The sequence below is a fragment of the Mustelus asterias genome, chromosome 13, assembly GCF_964213995.1.
Source record: "Mustelus asterias chromosome 13, sMusAst1.hap1.1, whole genome shotgun sequence".
Classification (NCBI taxonomy): domain Eukaryota; kingdom Metazoa; phylum Chordata; class Chondrichthyes; order Carcharhiniformes; family Triakidae; genus Mustelus; species Mustelus asterias.
The window spans coordinates 53963260-53983665 of record NC_135813.1 but is presented as its reverse complement, the minus strand read 5'-3'; the positions used below and the strand labels follow the sequence as shown (position 1 = coordinate 53983665).

The following is a 20406-nucleotide window of genomic DNA, read 5'->3' as shown; positions in this document are numbered from 1 at the left end:
GATTGTTACCCTGGACAGTGCAGCCAGAACAAAGTCCACCGCACCATGGCTGGTTCAGCTATACACCAGGAGGAAGACTGAAAAAGCAATAGTGGAAGAGGATTCAGTAGTCTGGGGAATAGGTGTTTCTGCAGATGTAATCTAAGATGTTATGTTGCCTGCCTGGTGTCTAGGATCAAGGATATCACTGAGCAGTGCAGAGCATTCTGATGGGGGATGGTGAACAGCCAGCAGTCATGGTACAAATCAGCACCATCAGCAGAGGAAGAAAGAGGGATGAGGTCCTACAGACAGTGTTTAGGGAATTAGGAAAGAAACTGGCAAGCAGAACCTCAAAGGCAATAATCTCCAGATTATTCCCTGTCATCTTTAGTGAGTAGAGAAATAGGATGGAGCGGATGAATATGTGGCTGGTGAGATGATGCAAGAGGGAGGGCTTTAGATTCCTAGGACATTGGGACCAGTCCTGGGGAGATGAGATCTGTGAAGTCCAGACAGGTTGTACCTGAACAAAGCCAGGACCATGTCCTTGCAAGATGATTTGCTGGTACTATTAGGAAGGGTTAAATCAACTTAGCAGGGGCATGGAAACCAGAAGGTAACATTAGAGAGGAAAAACAAGGTGCAGAAATAATTGGGAGAGACAAATAACAGTAGAAGAAGATATAGAACAATAGAAGAGGAGAGGCTTTTGTTGGGGTCAGACTGAAGAGAGAATGCAATAAGGTGTAAATTAAGTATACTGAAATGGTGTGTGAATCCACAAGTGAATATGATGCTGGGGCAATAATGGAGACTTGGTTTCAAAAAGGACACGAGCAGCTTTTAAATATTCCTGATAGAATGTGTTCAAGAAAGATAGGGAAAAAAAGTAGGGATGACACTATTGATTAAGAACATTACAATGCTGGAGAGGGAGGATATCCCAGAAAGGACAAGGATAGAATCTATTTTGTTAGAGTTAAGGGGTACCATTATATTGCTGGGTCTAAAGGCCATCAAAGGGTCAGAAAAATATACAGGAACAAATTTGCAGGTAAATTACAGAAAGGTCTAAAAATATCGTGTTATAATGGAGAATTTTAATGCACTGATTTAAGGGTGAATCATGTTTCATTATTGAGCTTTACAACAGCAGAGAGAGTTGATGAGGGTAATGCCGTTAGGACCATAGAACCATAGAAAATTACAGCTCAGAAACAGGCCTTTTGGCCCTTCTTGTCTGTGCCGAACCATTTTTTGCCTAGTCCCACAGACCTGCACTTGGACCATATCCCTCCACACCCCTCTCATCCATGAACCCGTCCAAGTTTTCCTTAAATGTTAAAAGTGATCCCGCATTTACCACTTTATCCGGTAGCTCATTCCACACTCCCACCACTCTCTGCGTGAAGAAGCCCCCCCTAATATTCCTTTTAAACTTTTCTCCTTTCACCCTTAACCCATGCCCTCTGGTTTTTTTCTCCCCTAGCCTCAGCGGAAAAAGCCTGCTTGCATTCACTCTATCTATACCCATCAAAATCTTATACACCTCTATCAAATCTCCCCTCAATCTTCTACGCTCCAGGGAATAAAGTCCCAACCTATTCAATCTCTCTGTAACTCAGCTTCTCAAGTCCCGGCAACATCCTTGTGAACCTTCTCTGCACTCTTTCAACCTTATTTACATCCTTCCTGTAACTAGGTGACCAAAACTGTACACGATACTCCAAATTCGGCCTCACCAATGCCTTATATAATCTTACCATAACACTCCAACTTTTATACTCGATACTCCGATTTATAAAGGCAAATGTACCAAAGGCACTCTTTACGACCCTATCCACCTGTGACGTCACTTTTAGGGAATTCTGTACCTGTATTCCCAGATCCCTCTGTTCAACTGCGCTCTTCGGAGTCCTACCATTTACCCTGTACGTTCTACTTTGGTTTGTCCTTCCAATGTGCAATATCTCACACTTGTCTGCGTTAAATTCCATTTGCCATTTTTCAGCCCATTTTTCTAGTTGGTCCAAATCCCTCTGCAAGCTTTGAAAACCTTCCTCACTGTCCACTACACCTCCAATCTTTGTATCATCAGCAAACTTGCTGATCCAATTTACCACATTATCATCCAAATCATTGATATAGATGACAAACAACAATGGACCCAACACCGATCCCTGTGGCACACCACTAGTCACAGGCCTCCACTCAGAGAAGCAATCCTCCACAACCACTCTCTGGCTTCTTCCATTGATGTGGAGATGCCGGCGTTGGACTGGGGTAAACACAGTAAGAAGTTTAACAACACCAGGTTAAAGTCCAACAGGTTTATTTGGTAGCAAAAGCCACACAAGCTTTCGGAGCTGCAAGCCCCTTCTTCAGGTGAGTGGGAATTCTGTTCACAAACAGAGCATATAAAGACACAAACTCAATTTACATGAATAATGGTTGGAATGCGAATACTTACAACTAATCAAGTCTTTAAGAAACAAAACAATGTGAGTGGAGAGAGCATCAAGACAGACTAAAAAGATGTGTATTGTCTCCAGACAAGACAGCCAGTGAAACTCTGTGGGAGTTACAAATAGTGTGACATGAACCCAATATCCCGGTTGAGGCCGTCCTCGTGTGTGCGGAACACACACATGTTCCGCACACACGAGGACGGCCTCAACCGGGATATTGGGTTCATGTCACACTATTTGTAACTCCCACAGAGTTTCACTGGCTGTCTTGTCTGGAGACAATACACATCTTTTTAGCCTGTCTTGATGCTCTCTCCACTCACATTGTTTTGTTTCTTAAAGACTTGATTAGTTGTAAGTATTCGCATTCCAACCATTATTCATGTAAATTGAGTTTGTGTCTTTATATGCTCTGTTTGTGAACAGAATTCCCACTCACCTGAAGAAGGGGCTTGCAGCTCCGAAAGCTTGTGTGGCTTTTGCTACCAAATAAACCTGTTGGACTTTAACCTGGTTTTGTTAAACTTCTTACTGTGTTCTTCCATTGAGCCAGTGTCTAATCCAATTTACTACCTCCCCATGTATACCTAGCGACTGAACCTTCCTAACTAACCTCCCATGAGGGACCTTGCCAAAGGCCTTGCTGAAATCCAGGTAGACAACATCCACTGCCTTCCCTTCATCCACTTTCCTGGTAACCTCCTCGAAAAACTCTAATAGATTGGTCAAACATGACCTACCACGCACAAAGCCATGTTGACTCTCCCTAATAAGTCCCTGTCTATCCAAATATTTGTAGATCCTATCCCTTATCACACCTTCCAATAATTTGCCCACCACCAACGTCAAACTTACTGGCCTATAATTTCCCGGATTTCTTTTGGAACCTTTTTTAAACAACGGAACAACATGAGCCAGCCTCCAATCATCCGGCACCTCCCCCGTGAATACTGACATTTTAAATATGTCTGCCAGGGCCCCTGCAAGTTCAACACTAGCTTCCCTCGAGGTCTGTGGGAATACCCTGTCTGGTCCTGGGGATTTATCCACTCTGATTTGCCTCAAGACAGCGGGCACTTCCTCCCCTTTAATCTGTAAAGGTTCCATGACCTCCCTACCTGTTTGCCCTATTTCCGTAGACTCCATGCCCGTTTCCTCAGTAAATACGGATGCAAAAAAACCATTTAGTATCTCCCCCATCTCTTTTGGTTCCATACACAGTCTACCACTCTGGTCTTCAAGAGGACCAATTTTATCCCTCACTATCCTTTTGCTCCTAACATACCTATAGAAGCTCTTTGGATTTTCCTTCACTCTGTCTGCCAAAGGAACCTCATGTCTTCTTTTAGCCCTCCTGATTTCCCTCTTAAGTAGCTTCTTGCACTTTTTATACTCCTCGAGCATCTGATGTGTTCCTTGCTGCCTGTACATTTCATACAACACTCTCTTCCTCTTAATCAGTGTTACAATCTCCCTCGAGAACCAAGGTTCCTTATTCCTATTTACTTTGCCCTTACCCCTGACAGGAACATACAAACTCTGCACTCTCAAAATTTCTCCTTTGAAGGCCTCCCATTTTCCATTTACATCCTTACCAGAGAACAGCCTGTGCCAATCCACACTAAGAAGTCTCACAAATCCACACTTCCCAGATCCCTTCTCATTTCATCAAATTTGGCCTTTTTCCAGTTCAGAACTTCAACCCGAGGACCAGATCTATCGTTATCCATGATCAGGTTGAAACTAATGGCATTATGATGTGGTGCACATGGACTTCAAAAGAATTTACAAAGTGCCTTATATAAAATGCCTGTCATCAAAACCCATGGAGTAAAAGGGACAGTGGCAGCATGAGGGCAAAGATGGCTGAGTGGCAGAAAACAGAGTAGGGCTAAATGGCAATTTCTTGGACTGAAGGAATGTCTATAATGGGATTCCCCCAGAATTGGTTTTGGGATCATTGCTTTCCTGGCCTGTAGATGTGGATGTACAGTGCAGATGACATCAAACTTGAAAATGCTGTGAACTGTGAGGAAGTTAGTAATAGACCTCCAGAGGATAGCGACAGGCTGACGGAATGGGTGGATATGTGGCAAGTGAAATTTAATGTACACAAGTGTGAGGTGATTTCTTTTGTTGGGAAGAACAAAGAAGGGCAAAAAAACAAAGGATATAATTCTAAAGGAGGGCTGGGGGGAGGCAGCAGCAGATGGACCTGGGGGTAAATGTGAACAAATCACTGAAGGTGCTGGGCAGATTGAGAAAGCGGTTAATAAGGCATCCAGGTTTTATTAATACAGGCAGAGAATATAAAAGCAAAGAAGATACAGTGAATCTTTAGAAAATACTGGTTCAGTTAGTCTGTATTGGAATACTGTCCAATTCTTCAGGAAGGACGTGAAGACATTGAAGAGAATGAGAGAATCTCTAGGGATAAGAGACTTCCATTCCATTGATAGAGGTGTTCAAAATCATGAATGGTCTGGACAGAGTAGAACAGGAAGAGACTGATCCGTTGGCAGGCGGTCGAGAACTGGAGGACACCAATTTACAATGATGGACAAAGGAACCAGAGGTGACCTGAGGAGCGTTTTGCACGTAGTGAGTGGTTAGAAACTGGAATGCACGGCCTGAGGCAGGGGCAATCATGGTTTACAAAAAGAAATTGCAAAATTATCTGAAAAGGAAAAAATTGCAAGGCAATGGGGAAAAAGGTGGGGGAGTGGACTAGATGCGATGCTCTTAGAGAGCTAGCCTGAACATGGTGGGCTGAATAGCCTGTTTCTACGCTGTATGTATAAGTGTAAATACCTCCACCGCAGGGCAGTCTGGATATATGGCATTATTCTGTAAAAGTCCAACAGGGCACTCTGCTTAGGGATAGCATTACACAAACACATCTAAGGTTAACAGTCTGATTCCTGACCTGATTGCAGCTAGGATAATACAGCTGTAAGTGCTTCCATTGGGGCCGGAGGGGGGTGTATAGACCAGTCCTTGTTCTTGCAACTAGTCAGTAAAGATACCCTCCTGAGCAGGTCCACTTGTGAGGATATTGACTGTAAATAAGCCTGGGTTTGATCGTGTTTCCCCCCCAAGGTCAGATAGTCTGTCTGGACCCATGCAAGAAGCTGGGATGAGATAAGAAAATGCTTTGTGATTAAGGAACTTGTGCCCCAGCAGGCATTCTGTGAGAGAGACCACAACACAACCATTAGTTATCAGGTCCCACTGCCCTGGGTCTGATGTTTCACATTGTTCCACACTTCCTGTTTTAGGTTTCTAAATGATTCTCAACAATACTCAGTGATTTTATTGGCAGCCACATTTTAATTACAAAATGAAATGGATCCAAAAGTACCTGTCCTTCCCTGTCAGCATTCCCCACTTCTGACATCAGCACATCTTCACAAAGAGCTGGGATCAGGGGAAGGTTATTAAAGTAAAAGCAGAGGCTCCAGCCCCTTGCTCAGAAGCTAATGCTGTCAGCTTACACATGTATGCAGCACAATTAGACCTCTTTACATGGGCAAATATAATTCCGTAAGAAGTTTAACAACACCAGGTTAAAGTCCAACAGGTTTATTTGGTAGCAAAAGCCACACAAGCTTTCGAGGCTCTGAGCCCCTTCTTCAGGTGAGTGGGAATTCTGTTCACAAACAGAACTTATAAGACACAGACTCAATTTACATGAATAATGGTTGGAATGCGAATACTTACAACTAATCCAGTCTTTAAGAAACAAAACAATGGTAGTGGAGAGAGCATCAAGACAGGCTAAAAAGATGTGTATTGTCTCCAGACAAGACAGCCAGTGAAACTCTGCAGGTCCACGCAGTTTCACTGGCTGTCTTGTCTGGAGACAATACACATCTTTTTAGCCTGTCTTGATGCTCTCTCCACTCCCATTATTTTGTTTCTTAAAGACTGGATTAGTTGTAAGTATTCGCATTCCAACCATTATTCATGTAAATTGAGTCTGTGTCTTATAAGTTCTGTTTGTGAACAGAATTCCCACTCACCTGAAGAAGGGGCTCAGAGCCTCGAAAGCTTGTGTGGCTTTTGCTACCAAATAAACCTGTTGGACTTTAACCTGGTGTTGTTAAACTTCTTACTGTGTTTACCCCAATCCAACGCCGGCATCTCCACATCACAAATATAATTCCTGCAGTTAGTAATGTTTGCTCTGTGAGATGTGGTCTGTGATGGCAGCATGAGTCCCCCAACACACTAAATCCCAGGAAAGGGATTTCACCAACCACGGACAGTGTTTCTTTTTAATTTGATTATTTCCCTTTAAACTATCCCCATACACTATGCCAGCTCCTGCTGCTGCCCAGGCAGCCCAGCCCATGACGGGAACATGGGGAACAGCCTATTGGACGCTCACAGTCCAGCTCTCAGCCTGAAATTGGTTTGTGGAAATGCATATGATGTGACAGCACCAAGGCAGCAGAATGATGATAAGTGGGCAGCTCTAAAAGCAATCGTGTGCTGTGCTGTGTGTGCTGAAATACTCTCAGGAGGAACACAATAGACACCAAACACGAGCTGGGCATCAGGTGTGGGAGCTCAGTATGAGCTGCGAGAGCAGGATCACTGAACACGGGAGGACTGGGAGTGGAAGGCAGGGCTTCACATTCCAACATTATCAAACTCCTTTCTTGTTGATGCATTCCAGATCAGCAATACAGCCTCCAGTATACTTTTAATCAGGCTGCAGTCAAGGTATATGTCCTCTGTTCCAGACTCTGCACTCAATTCCCTGTTTATGTTAAATCTGCTTTGTCTGAGTTGGTTATGACTTTGCTCAGTGTTACACGTAAAATAGGAAATCTGTTCTCTATCTCCAGTGGTATTTTAGTGTTTTCACTGTTTGCCAGTAAACATGTGAAGGATGCAGGTTCAGTAAACTTACAGTTTTTTAGGTAGTTCTTTCAAAGGCACTTTAGACAGTTGCACAACATCCCGTTCTCTGGGAGGAAAAACAAAGTTAAACCTCGATACAATCCCTCGCCTTGAACTGTTTCACTTTCTTCATTATTTTAATAGTATTCCACCCTGAATAGCTCTTATTGGGGACAAATGATTCAATTATTTTCTTTTTGCCCAACACATTGCACTCCCATTGTGTGACCTCCCACCAGATGATTCCTGGCAGAAAGGTCTTATTAGGCTGCAGGGAAGCAAAATGCGCTCTGGAGACTTTTACAGAACTCTTGCTGAAACTTAGACCCAACCTGATAATAAAAGCTATTTAGGAATTGGTTACAGTCTGTATCCAATCACAAATTGGCAGTGGTTTGAGACTTTATGATAACTTTCTGAATAAGAAGCTACACGACAATGTGAAAAACAGGCCTGTAGTAAAGACAATGTGAGGATTTGAAAATTACATGTGGGGTATAATGCCCATAGTCCAGGTATCAATTCTCATTTGCTCTGTTTGATCCCAAGGGAGAATCCCTCTATTCCTACTCCAGTTACAAAACAGAATTGTACTTCCCACAAGTCTGTAATAAACATTGCTTCCACTCACTGGCTCAGATCAGCTAGGTAAGCCTTGGCAAGGAGGTAGGCATCCGGGGTCCATTTGTTGGAGTACAGCAGATCTTTCAAACTCGTCTTCAAGCGTAGGAGCTAAGAGAGAGCATTGAATGTGGATGATTATATAAACAGTGGGGTAATCAATACAGGAAGAGAGTCTGAGGCTAACAGGTTTATTCATTCCCTGTCCCTGGGAGCCTGCTGTACTCCTGTCTTTCAGTATAGATCATTTGTAAAGCATCCAGAAGAGGATTAGGTTTGGATGATGCTAATGTAACTAGTTCAGTGAGACTACACTGTTGCTGCATAAACTAAAATGTAACTTTATACAAATATAAGTCATTTGGTTGTGAAAGGAGAGACATGCTGCTGAAGTTTTTCATCTCACACTCATCAGAGCAAACACAAGAATACCAAATTTCAAACAAACACGACAACTTATACTTTTTAAATTGTGATTGTTTGAAATTTGGTATTTTTGCATTTGTCCTGATGGGAAGAGAGGAAAAGCTTCAGCAATATGTCCCTCTTTTCAACAAATAATCAAAGTCCTGTTGGCCGAGTTGGTAAAACAAGCCTGTACCATGTTTCTATAGAGGCTAAAGGAATCAAGGGGGAAGTGGGGGGGAGGGTCAGGATATTGAATTCGATGATCAGTCATGGTCAAAATGAATGGCGGAGCAGGTTCGAAGGGTCGAATGGACTACTCCTGCTTCTAGTTTCTGTGTTACTAGACAGTCCCAGACTCAATCCCCATCTAATGAGTTATCTTAGATACAGATACCTTCTGTGAAATAGCACAGTTTGTAATTGCTGTTCATTTATCTGCTTCACTAGTTTACAGCCTGAGCCTCAGTGTAATAGTGACCAGCTGAGAATGAGGAAAATGTGGTACAATGTGATGTACTCCAGTAAGCTGCAGTTACTGAGGTAGAAGGTAAAGGTGCACTGAGTCATAATGACATGAGGTCCTCTAACAAGAGTGTACAGTGGTGCTGAACCCAAGGAGAATATCAGGTTTGAAAGCTCATAAACGGTGACATTCTTACCTCCTGAGACTGTAGGCTGCTGGTGTTGTGCAAGTGTTGGACGATGATTGCACATTCCTGCAATGTCGGAGCCCGAGGTGACCCAGAAGGATCGATCTGGATCAAAAGTGGAGTGAGCGATGTAATGAACATCTGTGCTTGATCTAATTCTGGTTGAAGAGTCAGCACAGGTAATGCAGGTTGCTGGGAGCCTTCAGTCCCACTGCTCCTAGAACAGATAAATCACTGTTGATGTAAAGAACAATTTACCTTGAAGAAACGCGACCGTTTCAGATTTTACCTCCAGGTATTGGGAAATTTGAATTTCTAGGAGTTGGCGAGTGTTATTAGGATCATTCAGCATTGGGACACGAGTTCAAATCTCATCCAAACAGACAGGTTTTTAATGAAGTGATGGAGTTCTTCTCCATCCTGTTCTTGGCTGCACAGCACAAAACTGACCTTAATCTAACATTTATTGGCAATCTCACTCGATCAGTTACAGGATGCCAAGTGTGGGAAATTGGGGCAAATGTTCCACATTGATGCAGTAAAGTGTGATTAATTGAAGCACAGTGAACATAGAAGATTGAGCAGGAGGAGGCCATTCAGCCCTTCGAGCCTGCTCCGCCATTCATCATGATCATGGCTGATTGTCCAACTCAATAGCCTAATCCTGCTTTCTCCCCATAACCTTTGATCCCATCAGCCAAGTGCTATATCTAGCTGCCTCTTGAATACTTTCAATGTTTTGGCATCAACTACTTCCTGTGGTTTAACTCGGCTGTGATTACAGCTGCAACTGCACAAACCTCAATAATTATATCGTGGAGGTTTTGCGAATCTCTGGTTCTCAGTATGAGGTTTGATATGTAAAAGGCTGGGAATGTTCCCTGAATGTTGCTCACCCTGAACTTAAATGTAACTAACTATAGGGGTTGACTGTGGGATTAGAGAGCCAGCCAGGTTGCAGAGCAGGGAAACCTCTTACACTTCATGTGCAACACTGTACCTCCTGTTAGCTGTCTCGGTGGAGAGCTTTCTTCGAGCAGAGCTATGCTTCTGTGGTTCTTTCAGTGCTGTCCTCTGTTCCTTGACCCGGTCTTCCTGCAGGACAGCTCGACGCTGGTTACCTTTCTGAGGATGCTTTCTGCCTACAAGAAGAATACATTGAGATCAGTTACAGTCCAAACCAATCTGTTTATCATAAATTATTGCAGCAAATTATCATCACACAACACTGAATGAAACACCATACAAAAACGGGACTAACAATTAAAAGTAGCTTAATAGTTCAAGCTACAAAGCACTGGTTTCCTATTCAAAGGGCTTGACATGCATTGTTGTGAGGATATGTTTACACTGCAGTCAGGGTCAGAGAATTGGCTAAGTGTCCTTTGTCACATTTTGCCAGTTTAACCATTTTCCCACAAAGTATTTAAGGCGTGGAGCCAGAGGAAATGGGCAAGGTAATAAATGAGTACTTTGCGTTAGTATTCACCAAAGAGAAGGATTTGGTGGATGATGAGTCTGGGAAAGGATATGTAGATAGTTTGAGTCATGTTGAGATCAAAAAGGAGGTATTAAGGTTCTTGAGAAACATTAAGATAGACAAGTCCCCAGGGCCTGATGGGATATACCCCAGAATACTGAGAGAGGCAAGGGAGGAAATTGCTGGGGCCTTGAGAGAAATCTTTGTATCCTCACTGGCTACAGGGGAGGTCCCAGAGGATTGGAGAATAGCCGATGGTGTTCCTTTGTTTAAGAAGGGTAGCAAGAATAATCCAGGTAATTACAGGCCGGTGAGCCTTTCATCAGTGGTAGGGAAATTATTGGACAGGATTCTTCGAGACAGGATTTATTCCCACTTGGAAATAAGTGGACGTATTAGTGAGAGACAACATGGTTTTGTGAAGGGGAGGTCATGTCTCATGAACTTGATTGAGTTTTTCGAGGAAGTGACGAAGATGATTGAGGGTAGGGCAGTGGATGTTGTCTACTTGGACTTCAGTAAGGCCTTTGACAAGGCCTCTCACGGCAGACTGGTGCAGAAGGTGAAGTCGCATGGGATCAGAGACAAGGTGGATACAAAACTGGCTCGGTCAAAGACGACAGACGGTAGCAGTGGAAGGGTGCGTTTCTGAATGGAGGGCTGTGACAAGTGGTGTTCCTCAGGGATCAGTGCTGGGACCTTTGCTGTTTGTGATATATATAAATGATTTGGAGGAAAATGTAACTGGATTGATTAGTAAGTTTGCGGACGACACAAAGGTTGGTGGATTTGCGGATAGCAATGAGGACCATCAGAGGATACAGCAGGATATAGATCAGTTGGATACTTGGGCGGAGAGATGGCAGATGGAGTTTAATCCAGACAAGGAAATGCATTTTGGAAGGTCTAATACAGATAGGAAATATACAGTAAATAGAACATAGAACATTACAGCGCAGTACAGGCCCTTCGGCCCTCGATGTTGCGCCGACCAGTGGAACCAATCTAAAGCCCCTCTAATCTATACTATTCCAATATCATCCATATGTTTATCCAATAACCATTTGAATGCTCTTAATGTTGACGAGTCCACTACTGCTGCAGGCAGGGCATTCCACGCCCTTACTACTCTCTGAGTAAAGAACCTACCTCTAACATCTGTCCTATATCTCTCACCCCTCAATTTAAAGCTATGTCCCCTCATGCTAGCCAACACCATCCGAGGAAAAAGGCTCTCACTATCCACCCTATCTAATCCTCTGATCATCTTGTATGCCTCTATTAAGTCACCTCTTAACCTTCTTCTCTCTAACGAAAACAACCTCAAGGCCCTCAGCCTTTCCTCATACGATTTTCCCACCATACCAGGCAACATCCTGGTAAATCTCCTCTGCACCCTTTCCAACACTTCCACATCTTTCCTATAATACGGCGACCAGAACTGTACGCAATACTCCAAATGCGGCCGCACCAGAGTTTTGTACAGTTGCAGCATAACCTCCTGGCTCCGAAACTCAATCCCTCTACCAATAAAAGCTAACACACCGTATGCCTTCTTAACAACCCTATCAACCTGGGTGCCAACTTTCAGGGATCTATGCACATGGACACCCAGATCCCCCTGTTCATCCACACTACCAAGTATCTTCTCCTTGGAGAGATGAAGGATAAGAGGAGACCTAATAGAGGTGTATAAGATGTTGAGAGGCATAGATCGGGTGGACACTCAGAGGCTTTTTCCCAGGGTGGAAATGTCTGCTACGAGACGACACAGGTTTAGGGTGCTGGGGGGTAGGTACAGGGGAGATGTTAGGGGTAAGTCTTTCACACAGAGGATGGTGGGCGAGTGGAATCGGCTGCCGTCAGTGGTGGTGGAGGCGAACTCAATAGGGTCTTTTAAGAGACTCCTGGATGAGTACATGGAGCTTAATAGAATGGAGGGTTATAGGTAGGTCTAGAAGGTAGGGATGTGTTTGGCACAACTTGTGGGCCGAAGGGCCTGTTTGTGCTGTAGTTTTTCTATGTTTCTATGTTTCTATCTTACCATTAGCCCAGTACTCTGTCTTCCTGTTACTCCTTCCAAAGTGAATCACCTCACACTTTTCCGCATTAAACTCCATTTGCCACCTCTCAGCCCAGCTCTGCAGCTTATCTATGTCCCTCTGTAACCTGCCACTTCCCTCCGCACTGTCTACAACTCCACCGACTTTAGTGTCATCCGCAAATTTACTAATCCATCCTTCCACGCCCTCATCCAGGTCATTAATAAAAATGACAAACAGCAGTGGCCCCAAAACAGATCCTTGCGGTACACCACTAGTAACTGAACTCCAGGATGAATATTTCCCATCAACCACCACCCTCTGTTTTCTTACAGCTAGCCAATTCCTGATCCAAACCACTAAATCACCCTCAATCCCATGTGTCCGTATTTTCTGCAAAAGCTTACCATGGGGAACCTTATCAAACGCTTTGCTGAAATCCATATACACCACATCAACCGCTTTACCCTCATCCACCTCTTTGGTCACCTTCTCAAAGAACTCAATAAGGTTTGTGAGGCACGACCTACCCTTCACAAAACCGTGCTGACTATCCCTAATCAAATTATTCCTTGGCAGAACCCTTAAGAGTATTGATAGGCAAAGAGATCTGGGTGTACAGGTACACATGTCACTGAAAGTGGCAATGCAGGTGTAGAAGGTAGTCAAGAAGGCATCCGGCATTCTTGCCTTCATCAGCCAGGGTACTGAATTTTAAAATTGGTAAGTCATGTTGCAGCTTTATAGAACCTTAGTTAGGCCGCCACACTACCAGAAGGATGTGGAGAGAGTACAGAAAAGATTACCAGGATGTTGCCTGGTATAGGGGGCATTAGCTATGAGGAGAGGTTGGAGAAACTTGGTTTGTTCTCACTGAAGCGACGGAGGTTGAGGGGACACCTGATAGAAGTCTACAAGATTATGAGGGGTACGGACAGAGTGGATAGTCAGAAGCTTTTTCCCGGGGTGGAAGAGTCAATTACTAGGGGGCATAGGTTTAAGGTGCGAGGGGCAAGGTTTAAAGGAGATGTACGAGGCAGATTTCTTACACAGTGTGGTGGGTGCCTGGAACTTGTAGACGGGGGAGGTAGTGGAAGCGGATACGGTAGTGACTTTTAGGGGGCGTCTTGACAAGTACATGAATGGGATGGGAATAGAGGGATATGGTCCCCAGAAGGGAGGGGGTTTTAGTTAAGTCGGGCAGCATGGTCGGTGTAGGCTTGGAGGGCCGAAGGGCCTGTTCCTGTGCTGTAATTTTCTTTGTTCTTTGAAAAAGTTGCCTTTAAAAATTAGAGTGTATTCCCAATTGGTTTTAAAACTACATTGAATGCAAGGTAACTATCTGTTAAAATGCTAACAAGCTAGGTTTTGATTTTGTTCCCCCAAAGATTACAAATAAATAATTTATTAGCCTGACTCAGCCGTGAATAGACACCTCACATCCAAAATGGTGGGCGGTGATGTGCGATAAATCACACGGGAGGCTGGATGTACCCGGGAAATAAAGGCTTTTATTACCAACAATAACGGAGCTACTATATACAATCCCAGACTAAAGGGTCACCAGGCAGAGCAGTGACCTTTATACCTCTCCCAGAAGGCGGAGCCAACTGGAGTGTACCATAGGACTATATTAACAGGTAGAACAGCCCAACCCTAACCCCAACAGTAACATATCTACAGACTCATAGTGCTGGCCAAACCATGGCTCAGCACTCCTGGTGGTAACCAACAATGGTTCACCACATTCACCCCTCCTTTAAAAACAAAGGCCGGCGGGGCACAAAAAAAACAGAACAACTGTTCATCTGTCTATAAGTTCAATCGTTTTGGGGGACCGCACCGTCTCTGCGACCTCCTCAACACCGGCGATGACGCCGGTTCAGGCAATCGCGGTGACCTTCTCTCCAAGGCGGTGTCCAGTAGCTCCTCCAGTTCCTCACGGGCCGGTAGACCACGAGGTGGTGACAATCCGCTGGGCTCGAGCACGCCTCGAGGTGGCGACAAACTCCTGGACTCAGGCAAGCTGTACACGGGAGTAAGAGGGTTAAGTGGTGGTCCCGATACTGCCCGTGCCGTGTCAGGAGAAGAGATAATGGTCGGGGGGTCCCTAACTGGGGGTGTGGGAGCGACTGGGGTTTCCAAGCCCCCTGCAGGCGCCAGATCTCGAATCGAGACCGTGTCCTCTCGCCCGTCAGGATATGCCACATAGGCATATTGAGGGTTGGCGTGGAGGAGATGGACCTGTTCAACCAAAGGGTCGGACTTGCGGGTCCTAACATGCCGCCGCAGGAGGACAGGTCCTGAGTACATCAACCAAGATGGTAATGAGGTCCCAGAGGAAGACTTCCTAGGGAATGAAAACATTCTCTCATGAGGAGTAGCGTTGGTTGCCGTACACAGGAGTGAGCGGATGGAATGGAGCGCATCAGGGAGTACCTCTTGCCAACGGGAGACTGGAAGACCTTTAGACCTCAACGCCAATAAGACAGCCTTCCAGACTGTAGCATTCTCTTGTTCAACCTGCCCGTTACCCCTAGGATTGTAGCTCGTGGTTCTACTAGAGGCAATCCCATTTAAGAGCAGGTATTGCCTCAAGTCGTCGCTCATGAACGACGAGCCCCTATCACTGTGGATATAACAGGGGTAACCGAACAGAGTGAAAAGATCCCGTAATGCTTTGATAACCGTGGCAGCGGTCATATCAGAACAGGGAATGACAAAAGGGAATCGTGAGTACTCGTCAATCACATTGAGGAAGTACACGTTCCGATCTGTCGAAGGAAGGGGGCCCTTGGAGTCCACACTCAGTCTTTCAAAAGGACGAGTGGCCCTAATGAGGTGTGCCCTGTCAGGTCGGTAGAAGTGCGGTTTGCATTCAGCACATACCTGGCAGCTTCGAGTTATGGACCTGACATCCTCCACCGAGTAGGGTAGACTCCGGGCCTTTATAAAATGGAAGAGCCGAGTGACCCCCGGATGGCAGAGGTCATTTTGGAGAGCCTGCAATCGATTCTCCTGCACACTAGCGCATGTTCCATGCGACAGGGCGTCCGAGGGCTCGTTGAGCTTCCCTGGACGGTACATGATATCATAATTGTAGGTGGAGAGTTCGATTCTCCACCTCAAGATTTTATCATTCTTGATCTTAACCCGTTGAACATGAACGCCACGGACCGCTGGTCCGTGAGCAGAGTGAACTGTTTTCCCGCCAAGTAATGGCGCCAATGCCGAACGGCCTTCACAATGGCCTGGGCCTCTTTTTCCACCACAGAATGCCGAATTTCAGGGCCTTGGAGGGTGCGAGAAAAAAAGGCGACGGGCCTGCCCGCCTGGTTAAGTGTGGCGGCCAGGGCGAAATCAGATGCATCACTCTCCACCTGGAAGGGGATGGACTCATCAATAGCGTGCATCGTGGCTTTCGCGATGTCGGCTTTTATTCCTGCAAAGGCTAAGGGAGCCTCTGTTGTTAGGGGAAAGGAGGTAGACTTGATGAGCGGACGGGCTTTGTCTGCGTAATTGGGAACCCACTGTGCATAGTATGAGAAGAAGCCTAAGCATCTTCTCAGTGCTTTTCTGCTAGTGGGCAGGGGAAGTTCGAGGAGGGGACGCATACGGTCTGGATCAGGGCCGAGGACCCCGTTTTCCACCACGTATCCGAGGATAGCTAGGCGGCGCTTGCGAAACACACACTTCTCCCTGTTGTAGGTCAGATTCAGGCGAGATGCAGTATGTAAGAATCTAAGAAGGTTGGCATCGTGGTCCTGCTGGTCGTGGCCACAGATGGTGACGTTATCCAGGTACGGGAAGGTAGCCCGCAGCCCGTTCTGGTCCACCATTTGGTCCATAGCACGCTGGAAGACCGAGACCCCATTCGTGACACCAAAGGGAACCCTTAAAAAATGGTACAGACGACCATCCGCCTCAAAGGCCGTGTATTTTCGGTCCTCTGGGCAAATGGGGGGCTGGTGGTAAGCAGACTTCAAGTCAATGGTGGAGAACACCTGGTACTGCGCAATCTGATTGACCATGTCAGATATGCGCGGGAGGGGATACGCATCCAGCTGCGTGTATCTGTTAATGGTCTGACTATAGTCTATGACCATCCGGGGTTTGTTCCCATTCTTAACCACCACTACTTGTGCTCTCCATGGACTAGCGCTATGTTGGATGATCCCCTCCTTGAGGAGCCGCTGAACTTCAGATCGAATGAAGATCCGATCCTCAGCGCTGTAACGCCTGCTCTTTGTTGCGATGGGCTTGCAGCCTGGCACGAGATTCTGGAATAGGGCGGGTGGGGTAATCCTGAGCGTTGAGAGGCTACATGTGGAGCGCTTTGGGCAATTTAGAGGCTGCAGTGCTCCCACTGAAAGCGGAGGGAGTGGCCCATCGTACTGCAGGGTTACACTCTTCAGGTGGGCCATAAAATCTAGTCCTAGGAGTATCGGCGCGCAAAGGTGCGGTAACACAAGGAGCCTGAAGCTCTTGTAAACCGTGCCCTGCACCGTCAGGTTGACCACGCAGCTCCCTAGCACGGTGACAGACCGGGACCTTGATGCCATCGAAATTGTCTGCTTGACAGTCCGAATCCGGAGACCGCACCGCTTCATGGTGTCAGGGTGAATGAAGCTCTACGTACTCCCACTGTCAAACAAACAATAAATCTGGCGTCCGTTTACCTGTACGTCCATCATGGACTTGTCGAGTCTGGGAGGCTTGGCCTGGTCCAGGATGACTGACGCCACCGTTGGATCGTGGGTGCAACTGCAGGCAGCTGAGCTGGTTGATGACGGCTCCTGCTGGTCATTTGCGGTTGGTGCCGACCAAAATGGCTGCCCCCATAGGTCGCACGTGGTCGATGGCGCCAAAAATGGCGGCCCCTGCAGGTCGCACGTGTCTTGCGACTCCGTCATTAGGAATGGCAACGCTCTGGAATCGCACGTGGTGGAAGACCTCGAAGACGCAGAAGACAAGGAGACCGGCTCCGGGGAATCACACGCTGCACTGCTATGTTTGGAGGGTGGTTTGGTCCTGCAGACTTTGGAATAATGCCCCTTCTTGCCACAGGCGGAGCACAATACCGCTTTAGCTGGACATCGCTGCCGAGGGTGTTTCACCCCCCCACAGAAGTAACACCGCGGACCTCCTGGAGCTGCTGCCGTCGTCAGGTCCGAGGCTGGGAACGCAATCGCGCAGTTTTTCGAAACCGCTGAATAAAGTGGAGTCTGCGGCTGCACCTGCCACAATGTCCCCACGCGGTCATCGGGGTACATCTCCAGACTTTTGGAGGCCGTTTCTAGAGCGTCAGCTAATTCTACGGTTATAGTGAGGTCGAGGTTACCTTGCTCTAGCAGCCGAAGGCGAATGTACGACGAGCCGATTCCCGCCACGAACGCTTCTCGAACTAGGTCGCTCATATACTGGGCTGCCGACACTGGCTTGCAGTTGCAGGCTCTGGCTAGCTGCTGAAGTTCACACAGGTACTGTTCCGTCGTTTCGCCGGGCTGCCGCCGTCGAGTGGCTAGAAGGTGTCGAGCATGGATCTCATTCGGCGGTTTGTTGTATCGCTTTTTGAGAAGCTCGATGGCCCCTTTGTAGTCTTGGGCCTCACGGATCGCTAGGTATACAGCGTCGCTTACCCTCGCGTGGAGGACCCGCAGTCTGTCGGTGTCGTTTTGAACCGCTGTGGAGGCGTCGTGGTAATCTTGGAAACACTTCAACCAATGGTCGAAAGTGTTCGACGCTCCCGCCGCACGTGGAACCAACGTAAGCCGTTCGGGTTTCAGCATTTGCTCCATGGTTTTCTTTTGTTTTTGTCAAAAAAAATTTTGTTGGTAATAAAATTGATGTGCGATAAATCACACGGGAGGCTGGATGTACCCGGGAAATAAAGGCTTTTATTACCAACAATAACGGAGCTACTATATACAATATACAATCCCAGACTAAAGGGTCACCAGGCAGAGCAGTGACCTATATACCTCTCCCGGAAGGCGGAGCCAACTGGAGTGTACCATAGGACTATATAAACAGGTAGAACAGCCCAACCCTAACCCCAACAGTAACATATCTACAGACTCATAGTGCTGGCCAAACCATGGCTCAGCACTCCTGGTGGTAACCAACAATGGTTCACCACAGGCGGTTTGGGCACTCAGCAAGAGCTGGCAAAAGCCTTGTTTCCGGGTTGTGAAGGACCAGAAGATGAAAAGACAGTCAAGTTTATTGAGTTAGATAACAGTAAGGCAAATCTGGTCTGGCGGAGGCTGGGGGCATGATCAGAGACAGGAAAGCAGTGAAAGGTTGTATGTTTAAAATCTAGCAAAAAAAACCATTAATGTAGCATGTTTGTTGTTTTGTATTATTACACAAATATGAACTGACTGGAATTCAGTGAGTTTGAACAGAAGGTTATCCGCATAATCACTCCCTGCAAAATAAAGAAGTTTAGAGAAGTTTAGTATGATCAAAAGTAGTCAGCACGGCTTTGTCAAGGGCAGGTCGTGCCTTACGAGCCTGGTTGAGTTCTTTGAAAATGTGACCAAACACATTGACGAAGGAAGAGCGGTGGATGTGGTCTATATGGATTTCAGCAAGGCGTTCGATAAGGTCCCCCATGCAAGACTTCTTGAGAAAGTGAGAGGGCATGGGATCCAAGGGGCTGTTGCCTTGTGGATCCAGAACTGGCTTGCCTGCAGAAGGCAGAGAGTGGCTGTGGAGGGGTCTTTCTCTGCATGGAGGTCAGTGACCAGTGGAATGCCCCAGGGATCTGTTCTGGGACCCTTGCTGTTTGTCATTTTCATAAATGACCTGGATGAGGAAGTGGAGGGATGGGTTGGTAAGTTTGCTGACGACACCAAGGTAGGTGGTGTTGTGGATAGTTTGGAGGGATGTCAGAAGTTGCAGCGAGACATAGATAGAATGCAAGACTGGGCGGAGAAGTGGCAGATGGACTTCAACCCGGATAAGTGTGTAGTGATCCATTTTGGCAGATCCAATGGGATGAAGCAGCAGTATAATATGAAGGGTACCATTCTTAGCAGTGTAGAGGATCAGAAGGACCTTGGGGTCCGGGTCCATAGGACTCTTAAATCGGCCTCGCAGGTGGAGGATGCGGTCAAGAAGGCGTACGGCGTACTAGCCTTCATTAATCGAGGGATTGAGTTTAGGAGTCGGGAGATAATGCTGCAGCTTTATAGGACCCTGGTTAGACCCCACTTGGAGTACTGCGCGCAGTTCTGGTCACCTCATTACAGGAAAGATGTTGAAGCCATTGAAAGGGTGCAGAGGAGATTTACAAGGATGTTGCCTGGATTGGGGGGCATGCCTTATGAGGATAGGTTGAGGGAGCTTGGTCTCTTCTCCCTGGAGAGACGAAGGATGAGAGGTGACCTGATAGAGGTTTACAAGATGTTGAGAGGTCTGGATAGGGTAGACTCTCAGAGGCTATTTCCAAGGGCTGAAATGGTTGCTACGAGAGGACACAGGTTTAAGGTGCTGGGGGGTAGGTACAGAGGAGATGTCAGGGGTAAGTTTTTCACTCAGAGGGTGGTGGGTGAGTGGAATCGGCTGACGTCGGTGGTGGTGGAGGCAAACTCGTTGGGGTCTTTTAAGAGACTTCTGGATGAGTACATGGGATTTAATGGGATTGAGGGCTATAGATAGGCCTAGAGGTAGGGATATGAGCAGCGCAACTTGTGGGCCGAAGGGCCTGTTTGTGCTGTGGCTTTCTATGTTCTATGTTCTAAAGCATCTTAATGATTTGTATTTGATCAGTCTTACCACACTTTTTCTCTATCTTTGAAAAGGCTAGAGCGACTAGATGCAAGAAAGGCATGAATATTTCA

At 46.4% G+C, this 20406-nt stretch overlaps 1 protein-coding gene across 3 annotated transcripts in view; it reads right to left on the bottom strand.

The window, feature by feature from the left end:
* ccdc74 (coiled-coil domain containing 74) overlaps positions 1–20406 on the bottom strand; it is a 72234-nt gene that overhangs the window by 1302 nt on the left and 50526 nt on the right. For all 3 annotated transcript variants that reach the window (XM_078226776.1, XM_078226777.1, XM_078226778.1), the window contains 4 exons: positions 10038–10179; positions 9047–9254; positions 7990–8090; positions 7369–7425 (listed from right to left, as the gene is read on the bottom strand). In XM_078226776.1, coding sequence (XP_078082902.1) covers positions 7369–7425; positions 7990–8090; positions 9047–9254; positions 10038–10179 — 508 coding nt within the window. The remainder of the gene's footprint in view (positions 1–7368; positions 7426–7989; positions 8091–9046; positions 9255–10037; positions 10180–20406) is intronic.